Source organism: Neltuma alba, unplaced genomic scaffold, assembly GCF_004799145.2.
Source record: "Neltuma alba isolate B1F8T4 unplaced genomic scaffold, ASM479914v2 tig00004517_pilon, whole genome shotgun sequence".
NCBI classification, from domain to species: Eukaryota; Viridiplantae; Streptophyta; class Magnoliopsida; order Fabales; family Fabaceae; genus Neltuma; species Neltuma alba.
Window position 1 is genome coordinate 23,420 of NW_021633744.1, and position 26,136 is coordinate 49,555.

General features: G+C 31.6%; 1 protein-coding gene, 2 long non-coding RNA genes and 1 pseudogene across 3 annotated transcripts; 3 read left to right on the top strand and 1 right to left on the bottom strand.

Annotated features, from left to right (window-relative positions):
* Positions 1-7,339: 7,339 nt before the first annotated feature.
* LOC114745068 (uncharacterized) lies at positions 7,340-8,382 on the bottom strand. The gene is made up of 2 exons (XM_028933206.1): positions 8,104-8,382; positions 7,340-7,978 (listed from the first exon to the last, which is right to left on the bottom strand). Exons 1-2 carry the CDS (start codon positions 8,380-8,382, stop codon positions 7,340-7,342), a joined length of 918 nt encoding a protein of 305 aa, XP_028789039.1.
* A 6,360-nt stretch (positions 8,383-14,742) lies between these two features.
* LOC114745069 (probable LRR receptor-like serine/threonine-protein kinase At1g53430) lies at positions 14,743-26,129 on the top strand (annotated as a pseudogene).
* On the top strand, positions 19,820-20,425 carry LOC114745066 (uncharacterized). The gene is made up of 3 exons (XR_003740164.1): positions 19,820-19,888; positions 19,974-20,257; positions 20,359-20,425. It is a non-coding gene; the product is annotated as an uncharacterized LOC114745066 (long non-coding RNA).
* Positions 21,057-21,523, top strand: LOC114745064 (uncharacterized). Its single transcript, XR_003740163.1, has 3 exons — positions 21,057-21,103; positions 21,196-21,267; positions 21,457-21,523. It is a non-coding gene; the product is annotated as an uncharacterized LOC114745064 (long non-coding RNA).
* Positions 26,130-26,136: the final 7 nt, after the last annotated feature.

Here is a 26,136-nt window from a genome sequence, read left to right on the forward strand (position 1 = left end):
AAAGTGGCGTGTGTATGTGGACAAATTGTCCCTGCTCTTCCCATACACACGCACATGCCCCAATAATTGGAGGTATTATATACTAACCACCCAATATTTATAGACACGGAGTGCTTGACTTGTAAGTGGATCCCAAAGTCACAATCCATTTCATGAAAAGCAGCCTTTTTATGCGCGCGCGTGCGCGCGCACACATATATATAATTTTGATAAAATCATTTTAGTTCAGGTTGGTTTACTTTCTACGAATATAGCTCATACCTTGCAGAAGTATGAGGGTTGAATTTCATTGTTGATAATCATTAAATATATTTTTAAATATTTTTTGAACTGAGAGATATATTCTCGTCACAGTGAGCCCACACATCAGCCATGCTTTGTTTAATGCATTTTTACGAGGAGGACGTGATTGAGTTTATAAAGAAATTTCTTGATGATAATTATAATAGAAACGATCAATGTTTAATTTTTCATTGAAGCAGCACGTTTAGTGTATTTGATACCTTTTGTAGCTGGAGACCAAACAAATGTATATAAATATTAATATATATAAAATAATTTTTTTGGTTTTATTTAATTGCCCATTCTTTAAATATCTTCTCTTCTTTTTCGCTTTTTTGAAAAACTGACCTAGCCTTATTAGAAAGGGCCTGAAAACGTTGCGCATGTAAAAAAAAGGGGTCTTATGACAAGATATATTTTTAACATTAAAAAAGATAAGGCAAGATATTTTCTGTAAATTCTTCGCGTAAAAATTTCAATACTTTAATTGGGAATTTCCATTTATATTTTTTTTTATTAAAGGCAAACAGAACAAAAGGACGAAAGAAATAAAAAGGAAAAAAAAAATATCAAGTTTTTTTCTTTATAGAAATTTTACTTTTAAATATTGTAATCTAATTATTATTTTATTTTAGTTTAACAAGTATTGTTGTTAAAACTTATAAATTTCTAAATGAAAATATAGAATCAAAAGTTATATAAGTATAAAAATATTGTCTTATCAAATGCATATAGTTTTAAAATATTAACATATATAATATAAATCAAATCATTATTAAAGTCCAAATTAACCCATTTTTTAAAATTTAATTGGATAAATAATTGTCTAAAACCAAATAAATCAAATCATTATGTGAAATTTAATTTCAAAATAATAATAATGACAAATATTTGAAATATTATTAACATGTTAAAAAATTAATAATATTAGAATGATACAAAAAAATTTTAAAAAATAAAATAAAATAAAAGGTCCTAAACGGATTAGCTCATGGCCCTTCAAGACCGGCCCGTTTAAACCCTTGGTCCTATAGAGCTAGCCCTTTTAGGGTGTATTTGGATGAAACCAAACCGTAGTTTGGAAAAGTGATTCCGGAGAATAGATTCTGAAAAAAAGTGATTCTGAGAAGTGAGAGAGTGTTTGGATAGTTATTACCAGAAGCATTTTTTACATGTGAAAATTACCAAAACGGGTATAAGTTAATATGATAATTATATAAGGGATAGATGTTATGATATATTTTGATTTGAAGAAATAAAATTGTTAATAAAATTTTTTTTACTAACATAATTAATAATATATAAGATAATATAATTAATACATAATTAATATGTGTATATATATTTATAAAACATAATATTAAATATGTTTATAGAAAAATGAATTTTTTTTTGCTAACAAAAAAATATTAATTTTCTTTAAAGATTTTAAACATAAAATCCCATAACATTTTTTTACAACTATTTTTTGTAATAACATACTTACATGTATAATAACCTCTAATGTTTAATACAATTAATTAATTAATCGTCACCACACATATATATTCATAAAATATAAGAGTAAAAATATTTTTAGAGAAGATGAATTATTTTGTTGCAAACAGAAAATCATGTATTTTTCATGAAGATTATAAACATAAAATGGGATGATACTGTTTGATAAAATAGAATAAACACGTCTTAAAACAATTTATTAATTATTAAAGTAAGTAATAGTTAGCTTGAGAATATAAGGTATAATATTAATAAAAGAAATATAAATAAACAAGTTTCATAATAATTAAGATGATGCATCGATACAAAGCATTTGTAATAGGTTTTGTTTTTAACTACATATTACAATCTATAATAAAAGGAAATAAATAAGACATGACTACTATCCTTGTATTGAATTAACAAGTTCGTCTCTTATGCTGTCATGAACTTGAGCCATGTAAGATGAAGATTGAATTGATGAATGTATACGTGAAAATCCAACTCCATCATCAGCTTCTTCTGCATAAGTACCTTCTTCTTCCAACTGAACGAATCCAGGATCAGTAATAGATGTCGTTCTAATAAAATTATGTATAGCCATCGTTGCACAAACGATTTTAACTTGTATTTCATAATCATAGGATGGCATGTTTCGTAAGATTGCGAACTTTTTTTTCCAAACTCCGAAAGTTCTTTCAATTGTACTCATTAAACTTGAATGGAAATAATTAAAGACCTCATTGTCATTTTCAAACCCAGATGTCCTTTCAAAATCAGGCAGATGGTTTCGCTCCCGTCTATATGGGCCGAGATATCCATTTGGTGTTGGGTATCCAGCATCCACCAAATAATATTTTCCTATATAAAAAATGAAATTATTGTAAATTATGTTTCTATTGTTAAGCTAAATATAAATAAAATGTAGGAAATAAAAAATACCTTCAGGGGGATGGGGAAAGTTCATTGAAGGAGTTGTGAGGGCATGATCAAATATCCGAGCATCATATGCGCTACCTTCCCATCCGGCCAAAACAAAAGTAAAACACATGTCCCAATCACAAACTGCCATGACATTTTGTGACACTATTCCTTTTCTAGAGATAAATTTAGTTTGATCTGTTGCACTGACAACGCAGGAAACATGTGTGCCATCAATTGCTCCGATAGCATGTTTAAAAAAAGGCCAGTATTTACCAAACCGAATTTTTGTATGAACATGCCGGAATGTTGGATCTTTTGGTTTGATATTAGACATGGCAAGTCTACAGCATGCCATTAGGACATTATGAAAATATCCGCTAATTGTCTCCCTTGAATGTTGAAATCTTTCTTGTTGCATTCTGCTACTAAGTGCATGGCCAACGGTATGTAAAAACATTGCAACTGATTCATGTATCCCTATATTTTTAGTTTCTTTTGACCATGTTGTTGCAATTGTTCCACCAGACTTAAGAACACATCTCGTTCCATCCTAAACATGTTATAACAATGACTGGAGCTGCCATCTAAAACACCCCTTACCCATAAGCAGCCTGTATAAGCACTTGTATGCCGAGGCTCTTTACACAAGTTCAAAGTAGCGTATGCACCGACCAATGCTGCAACTTTGTTAACCCTTTTTTTTTGTCCCTTAGCATGCTCTTCCACACATTTAATTTCAGCATCCATATTCGTTTTATCTTGTGCACATACACATAAAATTTAAAATTCTTACATAGAAATTACGAAACATTTATAAAACTTACAAAGTTGTCTGATTCATATAACAACCCACTAGTCACATAAAACAATATACATATGGAACTATTTAATATAATAAACAAGTCATAAATCCCTAGTGTAATACTCCAAAATAGGCAGAAGTTGTTCCTTCTGATCCTTCAGAGCTGCATACATTTCCCGTGCCTTCGGCCGTTCCACAAGGAGTTGTGTGCACCATCTAAAGAAATCAAGATCATTGACAACTTCAGGAACTGTTTTTAGGTGAGACAGGACTCCCCAAAATCTCATAAGCACGTGCTTCTTCTTCCAACCTTCTAGCTTCTTCTTCCAACCTTCTAGCTTCCACTCTTGAAATGACCTCATTTCCACGCTCGGCCTCAGAAATATTTGTTTCAGCAATCTTGTTAAGTGCATCCGCTATTTTCATAGAGGGAGATGTGCGTTTCTTCTTGACTTCACTTTTTCTTCTGACCCCCAGTGAGCTACTAGGTCGACTCCTACCTCTGCTTGTACCCCCACCACTGTTATCCTGCCTCAATTCAGTGTTGCCTCCACTACCTCCACTATTATCATTGAAGTTCGCTGTGTTAAATTCCCCACTTATACCAGTTGGTGCACCTAAAATTTCATCACTATCTTCGGACCCTTCTTCCAAATCTTCATTCGGTGTTCCTTCACTTGGAAGTGTCATAGAAGAAGGTGCCCATGCCTATGGTCCAGTTGCAGCCACACTCCCGAATAGTTGAGTTAATTGATCCCTAAATTGAAGTCCTCTTTCTCTAAATTTTTCGTAGTTTGGAACTTCCTGCACATTAGACACCAATAATATCATAAAATATTCAAAAAACAGTAAATATGCACAAAACATTAACAGGCAGAGAAAATGTAAGATCAAAAGGTTCAATAATTACCCTTATTTTCCTCTCCCACCAATCAACAGTTGCACTGACAGTATTCCTTTCCGTATCCCATCCCAATCCTGTCTCGCGAAGCAGCCTATCTCATGTCTGCCACTCCTTTCGTAGGGAATCATATTTATTCTTAAATTGAGATTTTTCATACACTCTCCCAGTTTTGGCAGTAAACTTATCACCAAGAATATCCCAAGCTTTCTTTGTTAAGCTAGTACCTTTTCTTTCCCCTTGTTGCACAAGTTCAATGCACAGGTCAAGAAACACTTTAGTGGTTCTTAGATCCCAGGAAGCTTTTACCGTATCCTTACCCATTATGCTATAGCACAATTACAGCTCTTCAGTCATCACAAGTTAATCAACCCAAAATCATATGAAATAACAAAAATCATATTGTCTACTGCAATAGGTGAAAAAGTTGACCACATTTTAAATCTCGATTCCTTCCTACAAAACCAAGTGTGACAAAAATTAACAAACACAAGAAAATTCTAATTTTACATGGCTAGAAAAAATACACCCCCTCCTTTCTAAACTTCATTATCTGTTTTTACTTCAAAATACTAAAACTTTTAAAACGTCCAAAATAACATGTTAATTAAATATACTTTTTTCTTAACTATTGTAGAAAGATGATTGGAGGCCAAAATAATAAGAATAGTCATATTTGAACTATCATGCATTATAAATCATCTTGTACTTAACCTTTGAATAACTGTGTATTACGAATATATTTGAAAAAAATTCGTTCATCTGTGTAATTAATACAAATGTTCATGATGAACACAATAATATTATAAAGCAAATTATTGTTTTTAAAAAATAACATGTTGCACAAGCCTTTCATAATATTTTTTAAAAATTATATCCTTATCAGATTTGTCAATCGAAAATAAAAAAAACTAGCAACATAAACCTCTGACCAAAATACAAATCACTTCCATTCAATATATATACATGGATTTCAGTTGTGATTCCATTTTTCCTCACTCTCAAAAGTTGGCCATAAATTTATCAAAATCCTTAATACAACAGTACAGGACAACACATTTCTTATCTCATCCCAAATCAGATCAACTCTTAACAAATAATGTTAATGAATTGAATTAATCACAAGTACTATCCACGTAAAAAAAAAAAACCAAAGTCTCGACTTCACAGGCTTCTTCTCCAGGGGAAATCTGGACAGAAAAAAGGATCCCACGCCAAGCAACAACAGGAAAAACAACTTGCATTGAATTTATATAACCAGTAGAATTCAATTGCCAGACTTTCTCATCCATATACGTCCCCTGCCTCCAGAACTAGACATTGATTACCAGAATCTGTTCCCTCTTCGTTTCATAAAATCAAAAGCAATTTACCAAACGAAGCAATAATGATATCATTCCTTCGAACAACAAAAACCTGGTTGAGCAAATTGAAAAATGGAACCGAGAGGAAGCTTGCAATTCGAAGAGGATATACAGCCAAATCATTCCAAATCAACATACCACAGTCAAAATACTAATAGCCACGATTCTAAAAAAATTCATATGACTTGCAACAGGATGACAGATCAAAGACAGAGGAGGGACCGAACCATAACCATAAGCAGGAAGCTAATAGATCGATGAATGGAGGAAATACATGAGTGAACAAAGTTTTTAATATCACTAGAGAGAGCTAACCTGAGTACATGATCTGACCAACCGAACTAGACAAGCCGACCTCACCGAGCGAACTGAAGAACGAAGATTGGAAACAGAGGATGGATGGATCGGACTACCCAACGCTTGATCTGGTTTTGGCGAGCCGAGAAACACAGGACCAGCCCTTATTTTCGCGAGGCCAGGACCATCTCACCGGTGTAGAATTTCAGAGCAGCGACGGTGAAGAGGCGAGCTGGCGATGAAGAACGGGCGAAGACGGGACCTGACATTTTGTGAAATATACGAGCATCATGTGTAGATCCCTCCCATCCAAGACAAAAATGAAACACATATCCCAATCACATATAGCCATGACATTTTGTGATGGATTTCCCTTTCTGCCAATAAATTTATCTCGTTTTGCAGCGAGGACAACACATGGTATGTGAGTGCCATCAATTGCTCCGATTACGTCCTTAAAAAAAGGATAATAAAGTGGATCATTCTCAATTTTTCTATGAGTTCCACGAAATGTAAGATCTATGGGTCGAATAAGTTCACTTGATAGGCTAAAGCAAGCTTGCAGTACATTGTGAAAGTGCCTACTTACAGTTTCCCCTAAACGTTGAAATCGTTCCTGGATCATCCTATTGCATTGTTCATGTGCAACCGTGTTTAAAAACATTGCAATCATTTCTTCAATTCCTACATACTTAGACTTTCGTGAACCATGTTCCTCCAATTTAGTACATAAGAGGTGGAAAACATATTTATCCAGTCTAAACATTTCAGGAGATCGATCATCATGCCCATTCATAATGCCTTGTACCCATAAATTTTCTGTCTGCTCACTAGTTCTGCAGGGTTGTTTGAACATATACATTTAACAATAATGACCAACCAATGCACCTACTGCTTCATATTGTGTTAATTCCTCATTAATCATGGATAATCATCTTGAATGGTCATCTTCATTCCCTTGTGAATCGTTATTCCAATCTCTCAAAGTATCTTCATTCTATGGTGAATCATCATTCCAATTAGCCATTTCTGGAGTTAACCCTGTAACTATGATGACAACAAAGTGTAAGCATTATAAGGACTACACTAAACAAAGTGTAAATAATTTTCATACTGCAAACAGAAAAACCAAACACATAGATGACAAGTAGAATTAGCATAAATATATTACATAGTCATTAATAAAGTTCCTACAACAGGTCACATCAGTTCAAGTTCAAACGGCAATCAATTCAAGTTAACAAGTGCAACAACTAAATCCTAATCTATAGGTCCCTTCCATGTGTTTAGGTCTTAGGCTGCCGGTATTAACCACGCCAACAACTTGCTTCTATCATACATAAACCCCAAATAGGCTCGCCTAGCCCACCTCAACTGCGTAAGCATCTTGGCACATGCATAATATAATTGATTGTTACCATTAAGCTCCTCAACGGTAGTCAGGTGTGCTAAAACCTTGTCAACTAGTTGGGGATCTTCAACCAGTGCTGCTGCTCGCTTATCAAAAGCAGCCACTATAACACTAAGGCTATCAGAAATTTTAGTAGATGCAACAACTTTTTTCTTCTTCTTTGCATCAGACGTCTCACCCCTCTTCCTCTTTCCATAGCTTCCTGAGCCACTTGGTCCAATACTCACAAGGTTGTTTAAGTTGTGACCAGGGAAGTCATATGTGAACGTTGCACTGGCTGTTAGGTCAACTCTAAAATTTTTGTCCTCACTGTCCCCTGACCCTTTCTGTTGGTCCAAGCCGACTCTATAAACATCATCCTCCTCTTTTGTATCAGCCTGTGTCACAGGTGTTGACTGGGACTGTGAGGCTGATGGTGCGTACATATAGTCTCCTGAAGCCACAACATCTTTTAATATTTTCTGCAAATCTGATGCAAAAATCAACCCTTGATGTCTAAATTTCTTGAAATTAGGGTCAACCTACATTACATTAACATAATTAGGCAAAATTAAATGAAGTCTTAACGGATATTCAAAATTAAAACTCAACCAAACGCAATAATTACCTATAATTTTGGTTGCCATCACTCATGGGAGGCCAAAACCCTATTTGTGGCTACAGCATAACTAATCTCAGTCTCTCCAAACATTAGTTTATCCCACAACTTCCAATCTTTTCTCAATATATCAAATTTATTCTTCAATTGCCTCTTGTCATACTTTCTGCCGCTTCTTTCCTGAAAGTTCTTTTCAATTTTCCCCCAACCGGGCCTTGTAAATGATTTTCCTTGTTGTTTCTTGTGCACTATTTGCTCGACGCAAACATTGATTAGAATCTTTATCGTGTAAGGATCCCATGTCGCTTTTCCATTATCATTGTCCATTTCTCTATGCCTTTTGATGGAGACAAAACTTACTAAATCTACTAAAAGCCTAAATGTGTAATAATAAAAGCCATATTATGTAATAACCAAACAAACATATATATTATTTTCTTAATATTATTGTAAATGTTTTTGTTATCAAAACTCTAATTATTATTATGAAGTCGTAAAATATTAATTAACACATTGTAATTGCAAAAGCTGTTTAGTTTTCTTATTCAAAAATTTTTTAAACTATAAACATTGAATCAGTGGTAATTGGTTGTGAAATTTTTTCAAAACTCAATTAATCAATTATTTTTCTTATTGTTTGAAAAACAATTGTTCATCTTTGAATTGGAACTACCATATTTTAACAGAAACTTAATTAATAATAACTTAATTAATAGAAACTTAATTAGGGAAGACAGTTTAGTAGTTAGTTGTGTTATTAAAAACTTAATTAAAAGGACTAAAAAATTGTTTTAAAATTACTTTCTTCAATCTACTTCACATAAAAGCACTGAAGTCATAAAAATTAATATATTAGGAACAACAAGTCTTTTTAATTTTGACATAGAATAGAATTTTTCCTGCTTAATGGATAAGCATTTGCTACCAATGGGAAAGTTTTTTTCATATGAAATTGCAAATTGAAGTTATTGGATTTACACCAACAGAAACCAGAAATTTTTTGCACATTTTTCTTTCAAAATTCCAGCACCATTGCAACAGAATGATCCGTGTAACGCAATCTGATATACAAATATACACAAGCTCATATGCACGTATACACAATCACATATCTAGAATGATAATCACAAGCTCTACGCAGATCCATTGCTCCAACAGACAGCTGTTAATTCACCTCAACAGCTCGGACAAGATAATCAAAACCACGAAAGGGAGGAGAAAAAGATCAAACCACTAGCGAGTAGAGGCAAGCGACCACAAAAAACCAAAAGGGAAAAATAAAAAGAACCACCGGCCAGCAGAAACAAAGGACCACAAAAACCATGAAGTCGAGGGGAAAAAGATCACATTACCGGCGAGCAGAGGCAAGTGACCATGAAAAACTAGAAGGGAAAAAATAAAAACAACCATCAGCCAGAAACAGAGGACCACAAAAAACCAGAAGGAAAAATTGAAAAACAACCAGCGATGACGGAGAACTCTTGATTAAACCAATTTTCAGGCTTTAATGTTAAGGCTTCCACCAGCAACAACAAATTCAATCATGGATCAAACAAGAAAAGAAAGCAAAAAAAAATACTGTGCAACTTGTAACAAATCAACCTAATCGAAGGCTGTCAGAGGTAGATCCCATGGTGCATTAGACTGGCAAGGCAAGATCTCCATACAAAGCTTGAAAGCACAAGCAGACGGAAGCGACCTCGGTTGTAGACGGTAGGACTAGCTCAGACTTGCGAGGAAGAAGCACCCTCCAGTAGGCCACACACACCTCACACCCACTATGCTGAGCTCACGATGATGACAAAGCAGAGCTCACAACGACTAGGGAGGGACATTCTGTGGGGTGACCAGCAACAGGGATAGGGTAGGAGTCCTGGGTGAAAAAGAAAGGAAGTGATGCTCGTCGAGAGAGAAAAAAAGAATCTTTGACATTGCAGAACAGCTAAACCTTCTGATTTTTTTTTTTTTGGGCCAAAAGCTTTTCTGATTTAATTGATAAGCTCTTTCTTGGAGCTTATTGCAATGGGGCGTCTAGATAGCCTTTTTTAACATAAGCCCAATCAATTCCAAGCTCTGCCAAACAGGTCCCTGATTTCAACCCAACTTATTTTAAAATTTTAGCTGGTTTAAGCTGCTTTTGGGTCAGCGTTGAATATGATCCTTCCAATCCACTTATTCATAGGACCATAATTAATTAATTATGCTGATTGATTGGGGAAGCAACATCTATTGTTAATATGGTAAAATATTTATCTCTGGTTAAAAAAAAGTATGGTAAAATATTTAGATGGTAAGAAGTGAAGTCTACATGAGACATACATATATATTTATCTTTTGAGAAACCATTTGTTGATTATTCACAGATCGATAAGCAGCGAAGTTATTTTCAAGGCAGATATCAAAGAAAAAGAGTTTTTAATGAACAAAAAAAATATATGAAAAGAAACTAAAGAGAGAAAAACTGACATGTGGCCACTTTGAAGTGATGTTTACGTAGAAAAATTGTCACAAATTTAAGAGCAATGTGGAAAAGTCCTCAGGAAGTAGAAATAACTGTAAATATGATTGTGACACAAGAAATGTCCATGAGATGTAGGGAACGAGTTTCAATGCGTAATAGCAAGGAGCTCATTGCAAATTTAAGAGCAACATGGAAAAGTCCTCAAGAAGTCGAAATAAAGTTAAATATGATTGTGACACAATAACTGTCTGTGAGATATGGGGAACGAGTTTCAGTACTGCATAGAGGCAAGGAGCTCATCACCGCTAGCACCGTTTCATTGAAGTTAGGAATGATCTTAACCGTTCGATGATGAGCCATCTAGTTGCATATAGAAATTTTGAAGGTCTGAGCCGTTTCAATCCTCTCTCTTTGTTAATTATGCTTAAGACGACGTTAATTATGCTGAATTTTTCAGGTAAAAAAATAGATTTCCTAATTAAATTGAAAGTGCACATGAAAGAAAGGAGCGTTTTGTGGAAAATGTGGAAAATAAAGAAGAGAAAAACTGACATGCACTCACTTTGAAATGATGTTTAACTGACAAAAAAGAAAAAAAAAATATAATCACAAAGGGCAAAGTGGAAAAGTCCTCGAGTCAATACAGAGAGACATAATATTGAAAATGATACTTGCAAGTCCATTTATATCATTAATTATGCAGAATTTTTGAAAATAAAAAAAATCTATTGTAAAAAAAATAGCTTGCAGAGATAAATATCAAGTCTGATAATTAATATAAGAGATAATTAAAAAATTAATTTAGTTTTAAATATAACATCTCAATTAACTTAATATCAAATACTTGTTTATTTGACTTTCAAGTAATGGCTATTGGTGATTATACATTTTTTTTTTTGACATAAGAGAAGGCTAAAGCCTAAATAAAACTCAAAAATAACTTAAGGAGACTGGCTCCCATGTTCGCAGTGTCCATCATATACCATAAGCTCTAAAGGACAGTAATCCATAAAAGCTGTAACTGCAAGACCTTGTTCAGCCAACGCATCAGCACGCCTATTTTGCTCTCCAGATATGTGCGTCACCAGTAAGATCCATTGGGCTCTTTGAGGAATTCTTACATGCACTAGAAGTGCCACGTAATTTGTACTCTGACTAATAGAAATCCCCCAAATCACATGGTGGGACCCATCCTTGTTGCAGTTTTTATATATCCTTTTTCCTTCTACACGCGCTCTCTCTCTTTTGACTCTCAACTTCCTCTCTCTTTTTTTGATTTAATTTTCTCTCTCTCTCCAATAGATCTTCTTCCACCCACTTTAAATTTTATCTCTTTATATTATTTTCGGATGCCCTCACACATTCTGCCCCCTCCCTCGGTCTATCTCTTCTTTTTTTCAAAAAAAAAAAATTATTTAATCTCCCATTTAAATAATAGTGTTGCTTTTCCAAATCAAAAATTCTAAAATAATTATATAAAAATTTAAATTTTAAAATATTTTGGATACATAATTTACCCTACTTCTCGTATTTAATATAAGAGTTTGTTTGAATTTTATTTTAGTTCTAAATATAAGATCCTAATCTATTTTGTTTATCATATTTATCCATTTTTCTAAGATAATCATTGTAATAATAATAGTTCTAGTTAATATACTTGATTAGCAATGATATTTTAAGAAAAATAAGAAAAAATTTATTACAAATAACTAACGTAACTAGTTTCCTTAATATATTCAAATTAGTTAACTAAATCTTATATTAAGGATCAAAATAGTATTTTACAACTCAACTTTTAAATTCTTTCTCAACTTTTTAAAATTCCCTTCTTTTTGATGGTTTATTTTATGTTGACATGCGAAAACTATTTGACAAAAAAAAAACATGTGAAAATAAATTTCTTAAAATTAATTCTTGAGCTTTCAAGGCCTAAAATCAATTTTATAAATTCAACTAAATATTTAGATGAATTGTCCATCAATCCCTTAAATTTATTGAGGCCTCTAACTAATTAAAATAATAATTTTTCTTCAATTTTCTAATAATTTTTTGAAAAATCTCCATTTACGGGAAATTCTGTAACAATTCATTGTTACTGAATTTCCACCTTTCGGGTCTCAACTAATTTTTCAAAACCTCTACTCTAAACTTTTCTTATTTGTCGGGGATTTCTAGAATTTTTCTAAAATTTTTTTGTTTTGCCTTTCCTAGACCGATAATTACGAAAATGTCAGTCCGGACCTTTTCAGGGTTTCATATCAAAAGTTGTTTCATCTTCCCGTCTAGTTTCTATATTAACCCTTATCCTAATTTTTTATCTTTTATCATCAGATGAAAATTTTTGGGATATGACACAATCCAACTTTGGTCTCATTTAAATGGCGGCACTTGGAAGAAAACCCTTCAAGACATGGACCTCATTTATTTTTCACAAACGGTGTTGATTAGGAATAATTTTTTTAGATAAAAAAACATATTCGTTGCCATTTTGATTTGAAGAGTCTTAGGTGAAGAAAAATATATGACAAAATAAAAAGAGAAACACTGAAATACGTACACCCACTTGGCCACTTTAAATTGAAGTGATCTTTGTCAGAATATATGTTTATATATAGTCACAAATTAAACAGCGGAGTCGAAAATCCCTCAAGAAAGATACATAGTATTGAATATGATCCTTCCAGTCCACTTATTCATAGGACCATAATTAATTAATTATGCTGATTGACTGGGGAAGCAACATCTATTGTCAATATGGTAAAATATTTATCTCTGGTCAAAAAAAAAATATGGTGAAATATTTAGATGGTAAGAAGTAAAGTCTACACGAGACACACATATATATTTATCTTATTTTATTATTCTTTATGGCGGTGGCCACGAGGCTCCATTTTTACATTGAATATGGATATTTTGATATTGTTTTGGTAGTTTTATATTATTTTAAGCTTATATTATCAGTTCCTGAAGTTATTGACCATGGCAACTACTTTCAACTCATGGGAGTACATTTTTGTGTGGTTTTCAAAATATTTTAACTCACTAACCATTTTGTCTCCATTACTTTTTCTTATATTAAATAGCCTACTTTTACAATACATAATCAGATATCATATTTGTCTAATATAATATTATTGACCATAACATTATCTGTGTAATTATTGAATATAATCAAATATTTGAGTTTCAATCCATTGACCCTTTTGTCTCCATTAATTCAGTCTTTTTAAAGGAACATCCATTTATATACCGACATACATAGCATATTCTTAAAAATGGTGATAATAAATCTACCTGTATTGTAAATTTTAAAAGTTTAATGACATTTTATTTTAAATTAAGTTGGAATCATGACTTGAGATAGTAATATAATATTCAACTAATTATTTTGTGGTAATTCAACTTTTTATCTTATATAAAAGAAGCCACCAATTCATACCCGTGCATTGCTTTTCATAATGTACTTTTTATTATGATTTAAAATATACCTTATTTAAGTTAATTCGAATAATTAAACATATGTTGATTTACTTAAGTTCTTTTTTTGTTTTTGATACAAGACAAGGCTAAAAGCCTTAAGTTTAATGAATTTTCTTGATTACTTGCTGCAAATATATATAAACGTTGTTAATATATATAAACAGCAGAGTCGAAAATCCCTCAAGAAAGATATATAATATTGAATATGATCCTTCCAGCCCACTTATTCATAGGACCATAATTGATTAATTAATTATGCTGATCGACTGGGGAAGCAACATCTATTGTCAATATGGTAAAATATTTAGATGGTAAGAAGTAAAGTCTACACGAGACACACATATATATTTATCTTTTGAGAAACCATTTATTGATTATTCAGATTTTTATTCAGATCGATACGCAGCAAAGTTATTTTCAGGGCATATATCAAAGGAAAAAGAGTTTTTAATGAACAAAAAAATACGTGAAAAGAAACTAAAGAGAGGAAAACTGACATGTGGCCACTTTGAAGTGATGTTTACGTAGAAGAAAAGGTCACACATTTAAGAGCAATGTGGAAAAGTCCTCGGGAAGCAAAAATAACGTTAAATATGATTGTGACACAAGAAATGTCTATGAGATACAGGAAATGAGTTTCAATGCGTAGTAGCAAGGAGCTCATCACAAATTTAAGAACAATGTGGAAAAGCCCTCAAGAAGTAGAAATAACGATAAATATGATTGTGACACAATAAATGTCTATCATGAGATATGAGGAACGAGTTTCAGTACTGCGTAGAGGCAAGGAGCTCATCACTGCTACGCACCGTCTCATTGAAGTTAAAAATGATCTTAACCGTTCGATGGTGAGCGATCTAGTTGCATATAGAAATTTTGAAGGTCTGAGCCGTTTCAATCCTCTATCTTTGTTAATTACGCTTAAGAAGACGTTAATTATGCTGAATTTTTCAGGGAAAAAAATAGATTTCCTAATTAAATTGAGAGTGCACATCAAAGAATGGAGTATTTTGTCAAAAATGTGGAAAATAAAGAAGAGAAAAACTGACACGCACCCACTTCGAAATGATGTTTAACCGACCCAAAAGAAAAAGAAAAAAATCTATAATCACAAAGGGCAAGGCGGAAAAGTCCTCGAGTCAATGCATAGAGACGTAATATTGAAAATGATACTTGCAAGTCCACTTATATCATTAATTATCCAGAATTTTTGAAAATAAAAAATTCTTATATAAAGAAGCCACCGAATGCACGGGTACTATACTAGTTATCAGAATAATAAAGTCTTATCCCAGTGATTGCGGTTTAGTCTTCTAACATAACCTTACAAGAGAAATTTACAAGTTCCATCACAATTCCTAATCTCTACAAAAGGTAAAAAAGGGAGAAAACATAGAAAAATTGTTCTTTTTTTTATCTTTACAAACAGATTATTATTATTATTATTATTATTATTATTATTATTATTATTATTATTATTATTATTATTTTCGTATGCCCTCAGCTCTTCTTTTTTTAAAAAAAAAAATTTTATTTAGTCTCCCATTTAAATAATAGTGTTGCTTTTCCAAATCAAAAATTCCAAAATAATTATATAAAAATTTAAATTTTAAAATATTTTGGATACATAATTCACATTACTTCCGGTCTTTAATATAAGAGCTTGTTTGAATTTTATTTTGATTTTAAATATCAGATCCTAATCTACTTTATTTCTCATATTTATTTATTTTTTCTCAGATAATTATTGTAATAATGATAGTTTTTTTTTAGTTTTTTAAAACAAGTTTCTATTTTTTTTAAAAAAACAGTTAAGTAAAAATAAATTACCAAATGGGACTTTTTATTTTTTAAAATAAAAAACTATTTTCAGAATAGGTAAACAAATAGGCCCGAAATTTTTTTGCGTTTGGTCACTGTGTGAGCTGCTCACAGATGCCTCCACCTTTTTCCTCCCTCATTCTTTTTATTTTTTGACCAGCTCTCATCCTTCGTTCCATACTTTGATTTTTCTGTTAGGAAAAATATTCATTTTTCTAAAAGCACATTTAATTTTATATTTTATAAATATATATACACATATTAACAATTAATTAATGATATATTCATATATTATTTATTAAGTTGGCAAAAAAATTATTAACAAAATTATTATTCTGGTTCTTAATATTGAACCTAATTGGAGAGTTAATGTTGATCCTAAATGTAAGACCTATTTTATATGATTATTAATTTTTTTAAATTAACTCTATTGATATTTCCTCAATAATAGTCAAGTAAAAGAGAGAGTAATGGAATAAAAAAAGATTCTTAGGATGTTTTAAAAAAAACAGATCATACTAACTAATTCAAGTAATATTCTTAATCTATTTAAATTAATTAATTAGATCTTTGTAATTATCATATTAACTTATATTCTTTTTGGTAATTTGTACCTAAAAAAGTGTTTCTGATAACAACTATCTAAACACTTTCATTTTATTAAAATCACCATTTTCAAAAATGTTTTTAATCTTATATTTTATAAATACATATACACACACTTACTAACAATTGATTAATTACATTAAAGATCGAACATAGTATGTTGTTAAAAAAATTAGTTGTTTATGGGATTTTATGTTTAAAATCTTTAAGACAAAATAATATTTTTCTGTTGGCGAAAAAAATAATCATTTTTTAAAAAATATTTAATCTTATATTTTATAAATATATACACATATTAATTATTTATTAATTATATTTTTTATATATTATTTATCATGTTGGCAAAAAATATATTGTTAACAAATTTATTACTTCAAATTAAAATATATTGTAACACATATTTTTTTATGTAATTATCATATTAGCTTATATCCTTTTTAGTAATTTGTACATATAAAAAGTGCTTCTGATAACCACTATCCAAATACTCTCACTTTATCAGAATTATTATTTCATAAAATCTATTTTCAAAAATAATTTTTTTTCAGAAACTATTCTTCAAACCATGGTTTGGTTTTATCTAAACAGCCTCTTAATCTAATTTGAGAGAATAACTCAAAAAGTCTTAGTCTTAATTTGATAGGATGTATTGCATCTTTCAATTTCCTATTTGCAAATACATATGAATAGGGTGCTTGACCTGGCAGTAGACCCCAAAGTCATCACACTCTATCTCATAACAAACTGCTTCTAAATATCCGTTCTTATATGAATATGATATCATCTTGGTTAAAATAAAATTACTTCTTAAAGATACACGTAAATAACACCACTTTAAATATATATATGCGTGTGTGTATATATATATATGTAATATTTTGGTTTATATTAATAAAATCACATTGCCTATGAAACAGCTTGCAGCTGTTCAACGCCTTTTATTTTTATTTTTTTATCAATTTTATTAATATAAAAAAATAGTACAAACAGGCCAAAATAAAGTCTCAAAAAACCTAAGATACAACCTAACACACAAAATACTGAAAATAAAAAATACAAACAAGACAAAAACAATTAGAATCCAAACACGCTTAAAGAGGAGTGGGCAGAGACAAGCCACTCATTCTGGTGCATATTCTTTACTGCACATCCTGCCAAAAAATCAGCAACTTCATTACCTCTTCTTGAGACAAGAGAAACGCCTTTTATTACTTTACAAAAAATAGAAGACTTGTAGAAATCTTGACTTGCTTTTCTTTTCTTCTTGCCTCTATTTATACCGCATCATCCTTATCTTCTTATTCTATCGTCTCTTATGCGGTTTGCTATTATGTGATTGTGCAAACTGCCTTTTCCTCCTCCTTCTTCTTTCGCTCCCTTACAGAGTTATTTTGTTCAAACTGCAACAACCAAAATGGAGTTTGGGATCTCAATCTCTAAACTTTTATATCTTTTTGTTTTTGGATGCTTTGCTTCGACAGCTTTCATGAACTATGGATCCAATGCTCAACTCATACCAGGAGATGAAGGTTTCTTAATTAATCCCTTTATGTTTCTCTTACTACTTAGTATACATTCCTTCGATCCTAAATATATGACCCTTTTTGTAGCGTAATTTTATACTACAAAAGGGGTCTTATAGACCGAAGGAATACTATATTACTCTATTTAGAGTTATGATCAATTCTTCCGTTTCCATCTGTTTTCTTACTGTTCAAAGAAAAATACAAAAAAGAAAAGGGTCAACGTGATGGTTGATCCTTTCCTCTTCTTGAACAAGCAGTGATAAAAAATTGTCGTAATTTTCGAGACTTGATCCTTGATTTTTTTCCCCCTCCAAGAAGGGAACTAAGTAAATTGATTCTAATGTTTTCTTTCTTTCTTTCTCCTCCCCCCTCCCTTTTTACCAACAAGATTCCAATGGTTGAAAACTATAGTAATTTATTTTATTCATTTATTTGCCACTGCTTTAAATTTTTAAAGGTTAAGGAGGTAATGTACAACTGACATAAAGTTTAGGAAGTCCTGTGTATTTTAGCCTATTAAAAAATATTTTTATGTTTAGTTTCCGATGCGCTTATTAGGGAAAACGTGATTTTTGGACATTACTGATGCTGTTCTGGATAAGAAGGCATTTCTTAATCAACGTAAGAATAAAAAAAACAATTTAGATATATACATTTACTACGACTTAAGTTTACACGATAAGCCTTTATCAGCGTTTTAAATTGAATTTGAACCAGCTCTGCATGATCCATATGTTGGAGAAGTTCATCAACATCAATGCATGTCAAAATTAACCAAAGTGGGCCACGTCAAGTACTTCTAAATTTCTTTATATATAAGGTTTACAGATGTCTATGAATATAAAATATAGATGTTGAGGTTCTTACTTTATGGTGCATGATTTTCATTTTTTATTTTTATCTTTTGAAAAAACTGAACTGTGTTTGATGCAGTGAAAGCTCTAAAAACAATATCATCAAAGATAGAAAACTTGAATTGGGATGTGAGCCCACGTTCTTGTGTCGATGATGGCTTCAAAAATGAGATCATTAGTGGAATGAATAGCATCGTAAGGAATGTAACATGCGATTGCAGCTTCTCAAATGGAAAAGTTTGTCATGTTACAAATATGTAAGTGCATTTGTGTACATGGTTACAATGTAACCCTTTCAGTTTGGGTACAAATCAAGCTCGAATCTAAATTAAGCTGTGTTTAATGAGTTCCAAATAATGTTGAAAAGTTTTCTTTCTTACTTTTTGTTCCTTTCTTTATTTAAAACTAGTTGATTTGATTTTGAGATACATTTCTATATGATATTTAGAATAAGTTAGGTCTGGCTCTGCATTGTAATAAAATTAATATTCAAATGCATATTGGTGCTATTTGTTTTTCTGCCAACATATTGGTGCTAATTATAAGATAACTTATTTTATTTTAGCTCTATGTAAATAGTTTTAGTGACGTGTTTTTCATTTTATGACAGCGATATGACGGGATTTAATCTATCTGGAGTTTTACCAAGTGAATTTGGATTCCTTAGCCATTTGCAAGTATTGTAAGTAATGAAATTTTTTAGTTAAATTATTGGTTTATAGCAGCTTAGATTTATATATATGTATATGCTTAGTTAAAATGTGGGAATTTGGGATCTGAAATGCAACTTTTATATGTGGCATAGTGATTTGTCTCACAACTATCTAAACGGATCAATCCCAAGGAGCTTTGCTAGACCCCCTCTTGTTGCATTATAAGTGATCATAACGCTGTGAATGATTGTATGTATATATATGTGTGTGTATTTTCATATATGTTATGCATGCATGCATTTATACAAGCTCGGATTATTTGACCATATGCATTATCCATCTCTTAAACACATGTCTTAGACACCTTCCGGATAACGCAATCAGTGGTCCGATTCCAGACGAAATTGGTGAAATTACAACTTTAGAAGATTTGTAAGTATAAATCATTACACTTTGAGTTTTTTAAAACTTATTGTTGCATTTGGAAATAATTTTATGGTTTTGCTACTTTCTGCAGAAGCTTGAATGATAATCTAATGGAAGGGACTCTTCCTTCTAGTCTCGGAAAATTGACCCAATTACGCATGCTGTAAGAATATTATTTCAAGTGCAAATAATTTTCTTTTATCTTATTAGTTGCATTGTGACTACCACATTAGTCTTGTTATAGATAATTTTTTATATTGCTTTTAGATGTGTTATCTGTTTCTAAGGATTTGGAACTCGTAGGGATCTTACTGGAAATAACTTCTTGGGGGCCATACCCGAAAGTTTTGGTAATCTGACAAAACTGGAATATATGTGAGTGGCATAATATGATTTAATCATTTCATTATATTTTATTTTTGATGTTGTGTTGATCTCTTTTAAATTCTAAAATTTCTCTCTTAACACTTTTGTAGCTCTTTAGATGGCACCAACATATCAGGAAAATTACCCAATTTTATTGGGAACTGGACCCAACTCCAAGTAATGTGAGTCTAATACACTCTCTATCATAATGCTTTTCCTTTTAAATAAGATGCTCCTTTATGAACTTAATGTATCGAAGTTAATAAGCTTAATGAAGTTCAGTGCTTTTATTTTCATTTACTCCTGTATTTTATTATATTGTCATATTAGTTTGTTTGAAATTGTTGAAAACGAAGAAAGAAAACAAGGGAGAATTATTATACGGCTCCAATAAAAGAATGTAATCACTAAAAATTCAAACAACAACAACAATCAAGCAATATGTAGTGATAAGATTTAGTGGAAAAATGACCATAGGTTTATGTTGATCACTTGTCATTGGGATTTATTAGTAATTATATATTTTTTTTGGGACCCCAAATAACTCTCCAAAAAAAAAAATATTTGGGCAGGTATTTGGAGGGAACGTCTATGGAAGGCCCCATTCCTATAACCATATCTCACTTAACATATTTGTCTAGTATGTGAGTGCTTGGTCTTTTATAATTCATCCGCACACTGTGTTGATGGTTACGCAATTTAATTTCAACAGAAGAATATTTTCCTATTATTGATACTGTTTGTATTTAATTTTAATTCAGGATGATAAACTGATTTGCATGGACAATGATAATGGGATTTCCTAATGATAATGGGATTTCCTAATTTGGAGAATTTGACGTCCTTGCGATACCTGTAAGTTGAGAATTTAATAGTGACGTGAAAATTGTTATCGAAAATGAGCTATATATTCTCAATGAATTTCATACCTTTTTTTTTCCTCTCAGGGTGTTGAGAAATTGCTCCATCCATGATTCCATTCCAAATTATATTGGTAAAATGCAAAACTTAAATAAAGTGTAAGTTGCTTCATCGTCATACTATGAATCCAAAATCCTCTAAATAATAATCCCAATTTAATGTTTAATTGACAACCTAATTCCTAATTTAGAGCTACTTACTTTTATTATGGACTATTTATTACTAGCAACATTATTTTTCAGTTATTTTTATGAAGCAATATTTGTGTCCCCGTGTATTAATTGCAGAGATTTGAGCTTCAACAAGTTGACCGGTAAAATCCCAAACAGTATAAGTAGCTTGACCTACCTAGATCTCATGTAAGGGAGCATTCTACACACAGATAACTTGATTTTTTTTTTGGGAACTTAGTTACTCTTTTTTAATGATCTTCATTAATTATATGTATGCAGGATTCTAACTGAAAATTCTCTGATCGGAAAAATTCCTGATTGGATATTTCAACAGCAAAACAATGGTGTTTCTTTGTTAGTAAATTATTTTTTATTTTAATTTTATTTGTCATTACTACATCTAGTTCAATGCCATTACTGTTTGAAATTAATTACCGTGAATCTTATTGACAAAAACATCTTTAGCCTTTAAATCTCTAATCATTTTAATTAATCCCCTTTGCATAATGTCATTTTGATTTGAGCTTTGACATATGAAAAATTTGGGAGAATTGTTATTAAATCTCAAGGAAGGAATATAAGTCCCAATAGCAATAAAACAGCATGCAATGATAACAAGAAGAAGAGCCGCCCAACCAACTCATCTAAACTTTATCTAATACTCTTCCAGTCTTTAATATAAAACCTATTTAACTAATTTGATTATATTAAAGAAGTTAGGTAAGTTAGTTAATTATAAGAAACATGACATGTTTTTTCTAAAATACTATAATCATCTTCCTTAATATCCTCTCTCCCTCTTCCACTTGATCATAGTTGAGGGAATATCCATATGGGTAATTTATAAAAAACTGATAAATATAAGAAATATGTCTTATATTTAGGATCAAAATCAACTCAATAATTATGTCATATATTAAGAACCGGAGGAGTATATATATATATATATATAACAGGAATGAAACTTACATGTGTAATTTCACACTACTTCTATTGCAGTGATTTATCTTACAACAATTTTTCAGAAACTTCTGCGACTACTTGTCAGTATGGAAAAATGTGAACTCCTCTCCTCGAACTCCAAACTACTTTTTTCTTGTTCTTTAAGACATTATGCAACAACTGTAAAGCTTTTTTTCTTTTTTGGTTATACAGAAACTTGGTTTCAAGTCTATCATCTTCAGCAAACGCCTCGTAAGATTATACTTATGGCTTTTGTTTCACTCATTCTAAATGCTTTTGATTCATGCTTTGAAATTTTTATTCATCTTACAGGCGTACTTGCCTAAAAAGGGGCCTTCCTTGTGGGGAAAAACCCAAGTGTGAGTGTCTTCTTGCTTATTTCAAACTTTAACATAACATTGTCTTTTTTTAGTTGTATTTTATTTTCCCATCACAAACCTTTTCAAGAGTTTTAACTAAGTAATGTAGACTTTAGTGAACGTAACAATAAAATGACTATCAATATCATATGACAATATATATATATATATATATAGAGGGAGAGATCATGATCTTATGAATTTGATCATTTGGATTCTCTTATAGAGGTGATTTTTGATGAGGTTGTCCCTATATGCAGATCATTCATTGTTCATAAACTGTGGAGGACCAGAGACTGAATATGAGGGGAATAAATATGAAGGAGACAACAATCCTAATGGTGCCTCATACTTTTTTGCTAGTGAAGATAAATGGGCTTATAGTAGCACAGGAGTAGAAACTTACGAATATTCTAATAGTAATTACATAATAACAAAAGTATCTTCCCTTGATATTTGTTGGTCCTGACTTCTACCAAACAGCTCGCGTTTCCCCTGTGTCTCTCAAGTACTATGGCCTTTGTATGATTAATGGAAATTACAACGTCAAACTATATTTTGCTGAGATTATGTATTCTTATGACCAAAATTTCCATCACACTGGAAGGCGCATATTTGATGTTTCAATCCAAGTGAGTCTCACTATGTTGAATTTAAATTTTTTACAGTGATCAGAGAATTCCATGAATAGTGAGAAAATAATACTCTCCACCCATGAAGCGTATAGTTGAAGAGAAATAAATATTGTGAGATGTGTCGCTATCAAGTGAACTCACCACTATGTTCATGTATCTCTTTGATGGGTGGCTAAATGGCCAATTATAAATGAGAAATACTTACATACTCTTAGAAGGCCATGTCATAAGTACTCTCTCCAATGAAAATGTTCCAAGTGTATCCCACAAATTTCTCTTGATTAGTTTTCTCCCTTCATAACCCATTATGATAGAAATTTGTGGGATCCATAAGAAAAGGACACCTGGAGCATTTTCATGGGATAGAGAATGGATGACGTGACACTCCAGGAGTATGTAAGAATTTCTCATTATAAAGACAAGGACTATTACTATATATAATGATTTAACATGCTTTCAACTGTTTTCGCTATGTACGTTAACAATTCTCTAAAGTGTGAAACTTTTGTATGGATATCCTAACAGGGTAGGAACTATTTACATGATTTCAATATTATGAGGGAAGCTGGTGGCGTTGGTAAGGGCATTGTCAAGGACTTTAATGTTGATGTTAATAATAACACCTTGGAGATTCATTTGTACTGGGCTGGAAAAGGAACTACCACTATTCCTACTTATGGTGTATATGGACCTCTTATATCTGCTATTTCGATCACCCCAAGTAAGTAAAATCTCATATTTATTGGTTTACACTCTTTCTAGCTTAAGCTAAGAGATGACAATTTTGACTTTGATAGGAATCGTAACTATTACTACTTTTTTGTCATGTAGATTTCAAAATTCCTCGAATTTCTGGTGGAACCATTGCCGGAATTGTGGGTTGGATCATGCGTGTGTCCTCATCATACTAATAATATATTCATCCTTCAAAAAATGGGCTTACTAGCTGACAGAGATTCAAAAGACAAACGTAAGATCAAAATAAAAAATAATAAAGTTGGTATATCTAATGATAATTTGGTACAATACAGTGAAAAAAAGATTTTCCATATGCCTGAATTCTATCATACAAGTCAAATGGACAAATAATGATTTTTGCATATACGTAATTATTTTCAAGTTTCTTGTAATTTCAATCTATTTTACTTTGTATTTATATAACCTTATTTTTAATGCAGAACTTTTAGATCTAAAAACAGGTTATTTCTCTTTGAAACAAATCAAAGGTGCCACTAATAACTTTGCCCCAGAAAATAAGATTGGTGAAGGAGGTTTTGGACCGGTGTACAAGGTAATTTTTACTATATCCATTTATCTTTAACCAATGTTACATAATTGAATACACTTATAAAGAGATTATGTCTTTAGACATAATGATTTTGCTTAAGAAAAAGTATGAAAATTCAGACTAAGGGGTAAACTAAATTGCAGGGTACATTATCAAATGGCGTTGTCATAGCTGTGAAACAGCTTTCCTCTAAATCAAAGCAAGGGAATCGTGAAGTGAATGTTAATGAAATTGGAATGATTTCTGCTTTGCAACACCAAAACCTCGCAAAGCTTTATGGATGTTGTGTTGAAGGAATCATTGTTGCTGATATATGAGTACATGGAGAACAATAGTCTTGCTAGTGCTCTTTTTGGTAAGAACTTGAATTCTTCACAATATAAAAATTACCATATGTAGTATTATATACAAGGAAAAGATAAAATTGACTGAGCATAAATGAATAAAATGTTTTTATATACATTCTCTTATTGTGTGTGTTATAGTATTACATCACTATGACAGAAAATGTAAAATCGTGTTCATATTATTTGCCAACAACTTTAATTATATCTTTATTTTTTAAAAGACAAAATTTAGATGTTGTATTTTAGGCTTTTTAAATTTAACACATATTTACTAATTCGAAACACCAACAAATATCTAATTAATTTTTATTGAATGACTTGATAGTAATATGTTGTTAATTAAGATACCATTGATATTAATGTTAGGTGGCCAGGGACCAAAAGATACACTTGGACTGGCCCAAGAATGAAGATATGTGTAGAATAGCAAGAGGATTGGCTTATCTTCATGAGGAATCAAGGTTGAAATGTGCTAGGGATTATTAAGGCAACAAATGTCTACTTGATAAAGATTTGAATGCCAAGATCTCAGATTTTGGATTAGCCAAGCTTAATGAAGATGAGAATATTCATATAAGCACAAAGAATAGCAGGAACAATGTCAGTATATATTCTACTACATCTTTTTCACTGGATCAATATAATTTTCATATTTGGTTAGTAATAATGTCAATAGGTTTTTTTTTCTTGGACTATCCTTGCACATTCTCCATTTGTGACTTGATTATTAACATTATATTTTTCTCATTAGTGGTTATATGGCTCCTGAATATGTAATGCGAGGATACTGACTGATTAAAGCCGATGTTTATAGTTTTGGAGTTGTTGCCTTAGAATAGTTAGTGGGAAAAAGCAACACAAGTTAGGCTAAGAGAAACTTTGTTTACCTTCTTGACTGGGTTAGTTATTCTACTCACACTTGGCATTGGTGATGTTCAATATTCTTCATAAGTTATGGTTTAATGAGTTTTAACCAACAACTGTATACTTTCATGCAATTGAAGGCTTATGTTCTTCTTAAGAGCAAGGAAACCTTCTGAGCTTAGTGGATGCAAGTCTTGGTTCAAGCTACTCCTCACAGGAAGTCATGAGAATGCTGGAGCTAGCACTCCTATGTACTAACCCATCTCCATCAACTCTGAGGCCATCCATGTCCTCTGTTGTTTTCATGCTTGAAGGAAAGTTGCCAATCCAAGCCCTAA